Here is a 13,781-nt window from a genome sequence, read left to right on the forward strand (position 1 = left end):
TGGTTTCAACTTAGAAGAATATAATTTCAGATAAGTCAGCACAATATTGGGCTGCTAACTCCAATTGCCTTTCTTTTCAACCGAATGACCTACTTTTCTCTGGTACTTACTGGTCAGGGCGTGCTTCTTTAGAGGGGAACTTACACTGTACAAATCCACGGGAGAGCGTCTTGGAGCACACCTTCCCCTCAGGGACTACGCCAGGTTTTCTTACATCAATTTCCCCAACGTAATTTGCATACCATCCTCCCAATCTCTGCCATTTCCACATAGCAACACAAGACACTTTCATGATTTTTAAATCATATCTGGGTACCACCTGTGCTATTATTTACTTAATGTATTTTTTTTAATTAACTCACCTTTTAAATGTTAATAGATTTCTTTAGAAAAGAAAACCATGTCACTGCTGCCATAGACAAAGGGGCACCGCCAGCCATGAGTGGAGGCAACACAACCCCGCCTGCTATTTCCCTTTATCTCACTTGTTCCTTTGCTATTGCCTGATCTTTACTGAATGGACGCTCCATGAGGCCACGGCTTGACCTGTGGTGTTCATGGCCAGTCCCAGCATTAGTCAGAAACAAGTAGAGCATTGCCTGCACACTTGTTGAGAGAGTGCAGGTGCCTATCCTCCCTATCATTCCTCAGACCTAAATTTCATGTTTCCATTTTAACCATACCAAGGACCAGCACAGAAAACTTCTTTGATCAAATGAGATCTGAGCAATGCTATGAAATTCTAACTGCAGGTGTTAAAGATTTACTAGAACCAAATCAAAACATTCTCCTTGACTGGGTCAGAACTTAAGAAGAAATGGGGAAAAAAGTAACTTCCTTATCACGTGATTGTTACTCAATGCCATGTTGCTAACACCTAACACGGTCTCTGTTTTCAGCAGAGGTGAGAGTGCAACCCTTCGAGAGACGCTGCCTCGTGGCAAGAAAAGTCCTTTGCTTTATTTCAAAGGAGCTGGACAAATCTATCTGGGTCCTTGAATCCACGAGCATTTCCCTTCTTCATTGCCATGCCTTCCTGACATTGCTCACCTAAAACAGGATTTCAGCTACGTCAGCCTCCACCCCCCATGGTTTCCCACAAGAGGCAGAAACAATGTGGAGCAAATGTAGGCAATATTGTTTAAAACAAATATAAATCTTAAACACTTTTGATCATATATTCTCCTGGCTTTCTATATTAAAAACCCAGGCTATATAGTCTGCTTGAAAATAGCCCACATGTTGTAAGGAGATTGATAAAATGAAGGATGAGTTAGGACTACACACACGCCATTTTTTTTCCCCAAACAAAAAGTATAATTAATTCATGAACACAGCATTCTTATGTGCAGCTGATACACCATAAGCATGCCAGACAGGCCTCTGGCTCCAAGTGGAGAGATGACATTGATAAGGGAGATGAAGGAAAGTTTAGAACCTCTATTACTGAGTTTGTATGATATAGACCAGCATTTCCAATGAATGCTAATAGGTGTTAGTTAAAAAAAAGATTGGGAAACTTATTGATAAATCAATTTATTTATTGTTAGAAATCTTCACAGCCTTTGAAATGATGACATACACCCTGAAAAACTCAGGACGACAGGGAGATGTAATGTCTTGTATTTCCCCATCTTACTTGACCAAAGGCCACTCTCCCTGCCATTGTTTTCCCTAGTGTATTCTATACATGACAGTTCTGAAAGCCCACTCTCGGACAAGCCGGGTTATGTAATGTACTCCTGGATTTATGACTGTACTTGAAAAAAAAGACAAAAGCCAAATTCCTTGTAGATACATGATAGGATAGGTGTTTGTGTTCCAGTTATTGGGTGAAACACTTGGTAGTAGCATCAGTAGAATTTATGAGTAATAAATAAAACTGGCTTGAATGGAATTTTAGTTTTAGAATGACTAAATAAATACGAGTATTAGCTGGCTGTAAGAAGGGCCAAGGACAAGGTTCGGAAGAAGAATAGGGCAGAAAAAAGGCTAAACTTGCCAGACAATGAAAGAATTTTTAGAACAGATGAAAGCTAACCCTCCAAAGGATACTTTTTGAGATAATCAAAATCAAATAGCAGAGATGACAGCTGGAGATCACTAATGGGAGAAGCTGTAAGTAGAAGAGGGGATGAAAGGAGTAGAAATATAAGCTTCAAAGAAAAAAAATGATGGAGAGGATTCTCCAAACGAGGGAGGGAGAAAACGCATCTGCACAAACAGGCTCATCTATCCTCCAGATAGAACTGGTGGCGGAGGCAGACTACCAGAACAGGCTATGACAAAGGAAAGATAAAGAAGACACACAGGAAAAGAACTGAAGATTTAGATGGAAGATGAGTAGAGGTTATAAGGAGAATTTATATAGAAAGGATAAAGGAGAAGACAGGAAGAAGCAAGAGCATTGGCAGATTTCAAACCCTGGGTCTATTTCTTTGGGATAGTATGAAATGGCAAACACAGGGCAATCATACTCCTTCCATTGGCATGGCAGACATTATAAGTTGATCATTGCACTATTGTCCTCTGAATACAGATTTGGCTTCAGAAGCATTTTCATCACAACACTCTAGGTAGCCACTGTGCACTGATTTGACTTGCATTTCTACTATATTAAGAAACCAACCAGCCAACTAACCAGCCAGCCAAACAATCAACCAACCTACCTACCCTCAGTGGGGTTTTGGTAATACCCACTCACTGATTGAAGAGGAATAAAAATATACACCAGCTAGAAAAGCCAACTGTTTCAGTGTGAAATGATGTACATGTATGGATATGAGTGAATATATATGTGAAATACGAGTATTTCAAGTAAGTAGACCCAAGTATTCCATATTAATTTGTAATTTGAAACTTGGTTTTAAACATTCACAAGCACATGGAATTCAGCTCATCATTTACCTTGGCAACTGACATCTTTAAACCCAGTAAGAGGACATGAATTACATTTTTAGTTAAAATACCACATATAAAGCAACAGCCTGTTAGAATAATCAGAGCCTTTTCCTTCCTTATTTCACTTGTGACACTATATTGGGCCCAACATCTTAAAAGGTTGGCAGAAATATCAAGTATATGGCACTTTTTTTTTTTTCAGAGAGGAATGGAGAGGGAGAGAGAGATAGAAACATCAATGATGAGAAAGAATCATTGATTGGCTGCCTCCTGCACGCCCCACATTGGGGATCGAGCCTGCAACCCGGGCACATGCCGAGACCAGGAATTGAACCATGACCTCCTGGTTCATAGGTTGACGCTCAACCACTGAACCATGCCAGCCAGGCTATATGGCACTTTTTAAAAGCACATGCGAATAACGCAGCATGATATAATAGCATTGATAATGACCAGGCCATGGCGACAGTGGGGGAAACGTTGGGATTTCATCAATAATAGTTTTTAAAAAACTGCATTCATTTACAGTTTGAAACTAAGTTTCAAAAAGGGAGGAAGGGTGGCGAGTGACAAGTTGCACCGTTTCAATTTCCTTCTGCAGATGCTCATTAATTTCACGCAGCTTCTGAGCATCTGAGGCCTTTGCCTATTCATGCAAAGAACCACTTGAAGGCATACAATGCCCTCATATTTTCTCTAGTCTGGGAAACATTCAGTGCTTTCTTCGAACTATTTTGTTTGAACATCCTGGCAAGTTATTCATGTTCTGCTAAAGAGTGCATAATACTGCGAGGGAGGAGAGGCAGTAAGCTGCTGTTTGGAGCTCCCCCTTCTATGATTTCTTTATGAATTAACAACAATAAGAAAAGATTCTCATTAGTCTAAACTGGCTTAATTGAGATAGAAAAGAAAGAGAGAGAGGCACCCGTTAGGCAGAGAAGAGAGCAGCGATCTCTCAAGAATCCTTGAGATCTAAGAGTTGTTGACCCAAATGAATTCATCATCATCACTCATGTATCCCCAGGCTTTTTCCTCATGGCCTGACAAGGTCCTTCATCGTGAGTCCCCTTCCTGCCTCAGTGGCAGCTTAGGCATACCTTATTCTCGGACCACCAGCTCCACTGGCCTTTCAACTCCTCCTTGCCACAGGGCCTTTGCACAAGCTGAATCTTCCTGGAACCCACTTTCCATTCCCACTGCCCTTGTTCAACTTTCAAAATATTAGTCCAAATGGCTTGTAACTCCTAAGGAAAACCTACTCTGACTGTTCCCACAAACTGGTTTAGGCGCCCCTGCTATCTCCTCTCAAAGCACTCTTTTCTCCTCAGCATTTATAACTATTTGTAGTTATCAATTTGTGTGATTATTTTTCTGTTGCCCACACTCAAGTGAAGGACTGCAGGGCTGTAACAGTGACTATTTGAGAGTTTGACAAATACGCACAGACCATAGAATGATGTATTAGGTTTAACATAACAGATTGCTTTGCTAATATATTTATAACTGTGACACATAATGATTTTGAAAAAATAATTGTTTTTATAATAAACCAAATATTATTTAGAAAATATAATAAGACCAAGTTATGTCCAACTCTCCTGCACACCACACTGAAGGATGGAAGTTGGGACTCTCTGCCTCCAGAGAAGAAGTTGTTTCTCTAATTTCCTTCTGTTCTCTGCTTTAAAGGAACTTGAACATGTGTTATGGCTGCCAAATAAAGTGTAATCAAGTCATCTTGTTTAAAAAATCAACAAAGTATATGCTTTCTAGAATTTTCCATGGAAACCGGACCTTGCAGCCCGTGATCACAGCCTTGTGGACAATAAATGGTGGAGAAACAACACTTACGTGGGCTTAGAAGCCTCGGCCTGGTCGGTCTGTAGTTTCTCTCCCCCTTCCACCTCCATTGTGCAGTACACAATGCGATTGGGAGCCAAGGATTTGAGGCCTTGCACTTCCATGATCACCACCTGGAAACGATCACACAAAGTGGGAGTTATTGCCAAAGAGCATGGGCAGACGCATCTAGAGGAAATATATTCATGAGAAGAAGTTACAAAAAAGCCAGCACATACCTGATGGCGTCTACTAGGTTTCTACCAGCCACGCTGGGCCCGGTCTAGCATGAAGATGTAATTCTGACTGTGTAGCTTACTGCCTCCCAGATGGAAAGACAAGTCTCCCTAATTCATATGCTCATGGGGGCCAGACAGGTAATGTGAAATGGCTACTCTTTTCTATGTTCGTCACAGGCTCCGTTTCCATTTCCACAGAGAAATCTGCTATCTCCTATTTCTTGAAAAATAATCTAGTTTTTAATTCAGCACTTGGCAGAGACACAGGCCCATGACTTTACATCAGCCTTCATAGTAGGATAGTGATGATGGAAGTGCTAAGGTTAAGGGCAAGTAGCATTCAGCATTACGGTCAGAGACAAGAGGGAGTGTGGGACTGTGGCAACTGGAGAGCATACTCCATCCAAGTGGAGCAGTTGATAGTCGTCACAGCCCGCGTGGCCTCGTCTTTCCCTGGCCCACTGCTGCCGGATACTCTCATTTTTCCTACCAGGAAATGGAAATCTGAGTCAGAATCCAAGTCAGATATCTGACTTTGAAATTTTGATAATAATTGAAAAAGGGGGGAATAAAATGCCCGAACTTTGTGCAGGACAACATGGCGGGGTCAAACCAAAAACATGTCTGTGGCTGCATACACTGTTCTAGATGGAAGGAAAAGGCTAGTGTCTTGATTTACAAGTCTTGCCACTTCCCACCTCTACCCTCAAACTCATCAGTCACCTACTGTTATTCTCCTGGACACTGGTATGCCCTGTTCCCTATCAGAGAGGGGGGAGGGAATGAGGCGAGGGCAGAGACACTGGTGTATGAATCTGAAACAAATGGCATGCATCAGAGATCTAGGATGAGTAATATATGTTGAAAAAAATCACTTATACTCTTGAAGAGGTAATGACATTACACAAGGAGGGGATGTGGGCGTGCAAACAAGTACACTTCTGTATGGGCTTGATTCCAGGAAGTACAATAAGGCTGACATTGAACCAGGATTCACAAGTCAGTTTTGCTGCTCATTAGCCCAGTGGCTCTTAAACTTAGTGTGAATACAAATCACCTGGAGGGCTTGTGACACCAGAGACTACTGAGCTGCACCACCAGTTTCTGATAAGTAGGTCTGGGGTGGGGGCCTAAGACTTTAAAAAATATATATAGATTTTTTTTTTATTGATTTCAGAGAGGAAGGGAGAGGGAGAGATAGAAACATCAATGATGAAAGAGAATTATTGGTTGTCTGCCTCCTGCATGCCCCATTTGGGGATCCAGCCCGCAACCTGGGCATATGCCCTGACCAGGAATCGAACCTGGTTCATAGGTTGATGCTCAACCATTGAGCCATGCTGGTTGGGCAAGACTTTATTTTTAACTATTTCCCTGGTGATGCTAACGTGTTGCTGCTGATTTAGGAGTCATACTCTAAGAACCATTGATGTTGGGCAAGTGACTTGTTCTGGAAGTCACTCCACTTTTCTTTTCAAACTCCTGGGCCTCAGTTTCCTCATCTGTAAAGTGGACACATGTGTCCTCTCTCACTGTGGCTTTTGTGTGAGGACCAAATGATGTATGTAATTGAAAAATTTTACATGAGGAAGAATCATAGAAATGAGAAGAAATGGGAGGCACAGAAGAAAGAACACACTTTTTGGAACTTAAAAGGTCTGAGTTCAAATCCTGAATCTGCATCTTTACTAGCTGTGCAATCATTTATAAGCTCCTTAACCTCTCTGAGGCTTTGTTTCCTCATCTGCAAATGCCACCAAAGATTGTTGTGAGAATCACTAAGTGGATAGTGGCAGAGCCCGGTCCACAGTGGCATTCTTTAAGTAGCTACAGTTTTCATCAGAGCTCCCCACTGCCCACGGCCATGCCACTCGGCCTCCTGGACCTCGGTTCTCTTGCTGCAGTTAACTGCTCTCTGGTGTCCCTTCCAGCAGATAATTCTATAATTACATAAAATCTGTCTTGTTCCAATCTGAAAACTCAAACCCAGCCTTCCCTAATGAGATGACAGCCGTTCTCCCTCTTCTTGCCTCCTGTCTTTGTGTCCCCCAAACATGCTCACAAATAGATATACAATGATTTTTGCTGGCCGTTTCGGTGTGATGTGCGATTTTGTGTTCTAATTTAAAAGCATTGGGGAGCCCTGGGGCGCTTTATTCTGTGCTTGTACTTACAGGTTAAAGCCTGTTTGAATCATGTACACATCTGAGGATGGCTGGGGACTCGCCTACATTGGCATTTCAGCTAATCAGCTGTATAATATTGTCTACTGGTAAAGAATCAGAAAATTACAGATTTAAAAGCTTCATGCAAATCAATAAAGCACTTTTTCTCCTCTCTGTAGAACGACAAGAAGCAGCTGGGAATAAATTTCCACCTCTAATTGGCAATAATCAAATTCAAAGACACCTAAGAAAAAGCATTCAGTGCCTCGGGTAGTGGTATTAAAAAAGAAAGAAAGGAAGTTTCTGTGAAATTACACTGATGACTTTTCACACAACAAATGGTCTATATTTAACCGAATACTGCTTCTTTTGACAGCAAAATGCATGTCGGAAATACTGTAATGTGGCTATCTCAACCCAAACTGAGTACAAGCAAATTACCCGCAGTTAATTCACAGCAAGCCTTAATGATGTTCTAGAAAATTAATTCAGTTTTTACACAATCTAATTACATCTACAGAAATTTGATCTATTCTCTTGGTCTCCCTAAATCTAGGGCCATCATAAAATCCTGGGAGGTAGAGCTGTAATAAGATATGAATGGGTCTCAAACTTGGGAGTGCATAGAAGTACGTGGGTATGAAATGCTGAAAGGTATTCTTTAAGAAGAGGAAGAAGAAGAAAAAGGTAAAGGTAAAAATTATGAACAACAAAGTGACAACAAATACATATCTATCAACAAGTGAATCTAAAAACCAAGTCAATAAAAAAATCTGATGAACAGAATAAACTGGTGAATATAATAGAATCAGGGGCATAGAAAGGGAGTGGACTGACAATTCTCGGGGGGAAGGGGATGTGAGGGGTGCGGGAAGAGATTGGACAAAAATCTTACACCTATGGATGAGGATAGTGGCGGGGGGGGGCGGGTAAGGGCATGGGGGGTGGGAATCAGGTGGAGAGGAGCTATGGGGGGAAAAAGGAGGAACATCTATAATAATCTGAACAATAAAGATTTATTTTTTTAAAAAAGGAAGTATATGGGTAGCTCATTAACATGCATATTCCTGGCTTGCATTCGCCTAGAGATTCTTTTATTTCTGATATCTTTATTGAGGCATAGTTTATATATCATATAATTAACCCATTTTAAGAGTATAAGCAATGATTTTAGCAAATTTACTAAGTTGTGCAGCCATCATCATAAATTAGTTTTAGGTCCCTCATGTCCGTGTCCAACTCCTGCCTCAGGAAACACTAATTTCTTTTCTGTTTCTGGAGACCTGCCTTTTCTGGACATTTCATATCAATGAACTCAAACAACATGTGGTCGCTTGTATCTGGCTTATTTCACTAAGCATGAATGTTTTTGAGGTTCAATAAATCAAAGCATGCCCGGCCGGTGTGGCTCAATGATTGAGCATGGACCCATGAACCAGGAGGTCATGGTTTGATTCCTGGTCAGGGCACATGCCTGGCTTGTGGGCTCCATGCCCAGTAGGGGACATGCAGGAGGCAGCCGGTCAATGATTCTCTATCATCATTCATGTTTCTAACTCTCCTTCTTCCCTCCTCTCTCTGAAATCAATAAAATCATATATTTTTTAAATATCAAAGCATATATCAGTAGTTTATTCCCTTGAATTGTGAACAATATTCCCTTGCCTGGACGTACAAAACTTTTTCCATTCCCCAGTTGATACACATTTAGACTGTTTCTGTTTGGCTATTATGAAGGATGCTCTGTAAACGGTTGTGAGCATGTTTCTGTGGGACGTGTTTTCAGTTCTCTGGGGTAGATATCTAGGAGTGGAGTTGCTGGACATACTGTGGTTTTATGTTTAACTTTTTGAGAAAATACCAAACTATTTCCAAAGTGACTGCACCACTTTAAATTCCCACCCCCTAGAGATTTGGGTCAATAGGATCTGCAGTCTGAACCAGCTTCCGCGCAATTCTGATGAAGCTGGATCAGAATGATTCCTTAGAGTGTATGTCTGAGCAGCAAACATCTGAGTAGAAGTTATGGAGAAGTGTAATGACATCCTGAGCATTCTACCAGAATTCTGGCCCCAATGGGTTTTTCCTTTGGGTTGTGAGGTAAACTAAAAAGGCTCCCCCACAATCACAGGCTCTCTGCACGGAGCCAACAGGAGAGATGGTGGGAAAGACAGTTTACAACTCACCACCAAATGCTGCTCGATGCTTCTCTCTCTAACTTCAACCCAGGCTGCCCAGACTTTGAACTTTCTAAATGGCATAGCTCTTTACAAAATCCTTGATCACTGGCTTAAGACAGTGAAAGTAATGTGAGATGGAATTTAGTAAGTGGTTCTTAAGGCTGCATTTCCTTGAGAAAAGCACGGGCTGCCGGAGGCAGGGAATCGCTTGCTGATTAGCTGGCCCCTGCTCAGCAAGCTGTGCTTTTAGGAACTGCTCCTGGGGTGCAAGAAAGACACAAGCTGATTGTGAGGCCTCCGATCACCGCGTGCTGCTTGCTGGGCCAGGAGACTTCCAAGGGGCTCGAGCTTTTTACCTCCAAGGAGAAAGCCAGCACGACGTCCGACTTGGAGAGCTGGTTCTCACTCTCCTCGCCCAGGTCGATGATGGAAGCGTTGTGGCTGCGCTTGAGTTTCTGAAGCTTGAACTCGCCGCCCTTGGACACCGGCATGCTCTCCAAGTTGGCCATGAGCAGGTTGACGGACGACTTCAGCTCCTCGATGTACATGTTTTCCATCTCTTTGGATACAAACTTGGGGAATTTGCGTTCCTGGCAGAGAAAAAGCAAAATATGAACAGTGGCATAAATAAAGAGCGATTTACATAGGTTTACATCTTAAAGCCCAGAGTTAGAGTAATAGCCACCACCCAGGAGCTTTGCACATGCTAGAAAAATGTTCAGCCTAGTTGAGTAGACAGCTGCCTGCCTTGTATTTATAATCCCTAATAGTTACAAACGGACATAAATATATAGTAAGTAAGGGTCAAATGTTTTATTATAGTTCTATTCTCTCCCCCCACCCCCACCCCCCAGTTTTCTCTGATTTGTGGAAAGAAAAATGGGGTGATATTTTTCAAGTCTGGTTTCAGTTGAAACAGTGTTTCTTTTTAGAGAAATGCAATCAGTTGTTTTTAATTATGTTGACAGAAAGACACCTTATTTCTGGATATCTATAGAAATGTTCTCACATGAATAATTCAAAAGGAGCTCATTTAAGATGTTTCAAACACAGCCTGTGGCTATTTCTGAAAGAATAGTTAATTTTAAAAAAAAAATTGAAAAAATTAATGAAGCAATGAAAAGCATGAGTAATATTATTTAGAAAAGAATATAAAGCAATTCAGTATCAAAACTGACCTTTTTTTCACTTCCTTGCTTATGGACTCAATTGTAATAGTAATATGCCTTAGTTGTGCTTTTGTGTGTTCATGCCTCTAAGTTGTCCAGGTGCCTTGAATATACTTTGGATTTATCACCTTCTCAAATAATCATTTCCTACTTGAAACATCAAATAGCCCTCCCTAGCCACGCTGTATAACTGATTAGGTGAGGTGCAAGACAAATCAGTTTGATATATATATATTTTGCCAGTGACAGAAAAATCCAATTTGAACTGGCTTCAACAATAAAAGCAATCTATTGGCTTGAAATGTCCTGGGGTAGACCCAGCTGTAATCAGCACTCAGGTGACATCACCACAATTGAATGAGTTTTTACTCCAAATCTCGGTTTGGGTTCCTCTAGGTTGGCTCCATGCTCAATCTTGCTTCTCTTAATGTCACAAAAAGGTTGCTAAAGATCCAAACCTTACAATATCCCATCACAAAAGGAAGAGTGAATATCTCCTCTTGTAATGCCCATCAAAGATGAGAGTCTTTAATCTGAGAATTCTCTCCCAAAAAGTTTGACTTATGTATATACTTGGGACCAATCTCTAAGGCCAGAAGCATGCTGTGCTGAATTGCTTAGGCATGAGTTACGTCCTCCATCCCTGAGGCTGGGGGTAGAACTCTTCCTAGATCACAGGAATATGAATTGGTTTGCCAATTCTGGGTGGCAAAAAATAGTATGTTTATTACCTGGGCACCTGATTCAAAGTCAACCAACCAATACTATTTTTTTTAAATATATATTTTATTGATTTTTTTACAGAGAGGAAGGGAGAGGCATAGAGAGTTAGAAACATCAATCAGCCACCTCCTGCACACCCCCTACTGGGGTACATGCCCTTGACGGGATCGAATCTGGGACCCTTCAGTCCGCAGGCCGACGCTCTATCCACTGAGCCAAACCAGTTAGGGCCAACCAATACTATTAAAAGGCCAATGATCAACCAGATTTATTCTCTCAAGCAATTGAACTGAGAGATATTGAGATTGCAGTGAGTGGTGGAGCTGAAACTGTAGATCATATAGATTCATGAGTGGCTGCCATATTGGACCTGGTGGAAGCAGAATAAGACCCCTGGCAAAGAAGAGAGAGAAAGATGTAGAGAGAGAGGAAGAGAAGGAGAGGAGGGGGAGGGAAGAAAAGAGTGGGGAATAAGCTGTCTAGAGTCATAGGAAAGGAGCTTTGACTTCCACTGGTGTAATTCCCACAAAGTCTAGTTATTCCTTTTCCATTCTAGTTCCTTGAGGGTCTCTTATTTTGCTTTCAATAAATCCCCCTACCCCCTAGTTAGCTAGAAGGGTATGTCTTCTTTGACACCATAAAGCTTCACTCAGATTCACACAGGGGCTTCTCTATAGAGACTCGGAGATGCATTTTTGCTATGCCAGTCTTCTTCCTACAGAGACCGTCATAAGTGTTTCCCTTTCCTCTGCCTCCATAGGTAACTCTCAGTCGTCTTGTCACCTTCCATATTTCAGCCTCAAAATATAACTTCCCTGGGTTGGGTCCTTTATTGTATTTTTATTCTAATTCTTAGCTTACCTTCTTGGTAACACTTATTATAATTAATATTATAAAATTTATTTGTCCAATGTTTGCATGTCTGTCTGGGCCATTAGGCAGGACCATACCTCTCTTGATACCTCTGTTGAATTCTTGATATCTAGAATGATGTTTGGCACACAGTAGATATTCAATACATATGAGTTGAATAAATGAATGATGTCTTGTCAAAATGTCCATGGTAAATACCAATGTAGCTAAAACTCATCTGTGAGGAACAGGTGAAGAGATGATGAACTAAATTCTGGAAGAACACTGAGATTCTGCTCTTCCCTGTAAATGAGTATGGGGATCTGAAACCAACCCAGCAGCCTTAGAGTACCGATTCCTTCTGGAACCTCTTGGTACAATTGTTTCCCGCTTTACAGTTGGGCTCAGCCCACTGTGTGGTGCTTTCTGAACATTCTGTGAGTGAATGTGAGGGGAGAAGCAGGATCGATGCTCTGAAATCAGATGATAGGCAGATGAGCTCAACAGGAGCTAGTCATGACTCAGTGCAAGAGTCTTATTTCTCTGAAATTTCTGCATGGTGGGCTTGATTTTCATCATTCTTGGATTCATCAGGGCACCTCAAAAACTTGGGTACCCTTTATGGAAGGATATGGAAATGTGAGGACTTGGCTGCTGGGCCATCATCACTTGGAAAACATTTAATGCCATCAACACTTACATCAATACTAGGCACAAGATGATTGTGATGTAAGGAGACAGACTGTTCTCCTGGAGCTTGTAGCGAGTGGGGGGAAATATCTATGAGGAAGCATCAAAGCTGATGTGATAATGGAAGTCTCTGAGGTATGAATGCTTCCTGAGAGAATTAGGGTGGCTTTCCAGAGGAGGTGACCCTTGGGCTAAGAATCTGATTGACAAAGAAGAGTTTTCCACCAAGCTGAGTTGGTTGAGACAGGGCCACTGCTATTTTCTCCTTTCCATGGAGAACATAGTGGGCAACCATGAACCTAAGAAGGTATACATAACTGTATGTGGTCACAAAATATTTTCCCATTTACTTTTGAAGATGGCCTCTTGTGAGAGTAAGGGGAAAAATGAGGTAGGTTAATTCATAGTCTCTAAGGCTATGTTAAAGGAGGCCAAACAGCAAAGGTTACATCCTAACAGCCTGAGGGCTATTACACTGACCTATCTCTTTTCTCTTCATATTGGAGCCAAACCTCATAACTACCTGGGATTCTTGGACAGCTGGGTAAGTGGTATCTCTGATTTTTACTGGCAGCTGCTGGCCTTAGAGTCGCCATGGAGATAGCGAAAAAGCCATCATGTCTATGAAGTGTGTGCTTTCCTGCTAATCAACCTTGAGAGACTTTACCATCAAGTACAGAATCCTTTAACACAAGCATCTTTCGAGACTACTCAAGGCTGTTTAACTGTACAGTCTTGCAGTTTTGGAAGAAGACCCAGTGGTCACTGATACTACCACTGTGGCCTGGAGTCAGCGTCCACCAAACTTTTATGCAGCAGAATATCGGAAAAGTCCAAAGAATGATACTCCCCTCAGAAGTTGGACAGTCCCCAAGGACATCGTAAAACAGGCACATAAAACTGAAGTGTGCAAGGGACAACAAGGCCATTTTTCTGCCCCGAGTACTTAAGCCTTGAGAAGAAATAGCATCATGTCGACCTAAGCTGAGGTTCTTGAGGGGAGTGTTCAGCAGCAGACCCGTC

The 13,781-nt window shown here is 41.7% G+C and overlaps 1 protein-coding gene across 17 annotated transcripts in view; it reads right to left on the minus strand.

The window, feature by feature from the left end:
* CADPS (calcium dependent secretion activator) overlaps nt 1-13,781 on the minus strand; it is a gene marked incomplete at both ends in the record, with an annotated part of 452,199 nt that overhangs the window by 221,763 nt on the left and 216,655 nt on the right. For all 17 annotated transcript variants that reach the window (XM_079794579.1, XM_079794578.1, XM_079794572.1 and 14 more), the window contains 2 exons: nt 4,753-4,874; nt 9,681-9,914. In XM_079794579.1, coding sequence (XP_079650705.1) covers nt 4,753-4,874; nt 9,681-9,914 — 356 coding nt within the window. The remainder of the gene's footprint in view (nt 1-4,752; nt 4,875-9,680; nt 9,915-13,781) is intronic.

The sequence above is a fragment of the Cnephaeus nilssonii genome, assembly GCF_951640355.1.
Source record: "Cnephaeus nilssonii genome assembly, chromosome: 17".
Classification (NCBI taxonomy): domain Eukaryota; kingdom Metazoa; phylum Chordata; class Mammalia; order Chiroptera; family Vespertilionidae; genus Cnephaeus; species Cnephaeus nilssonii.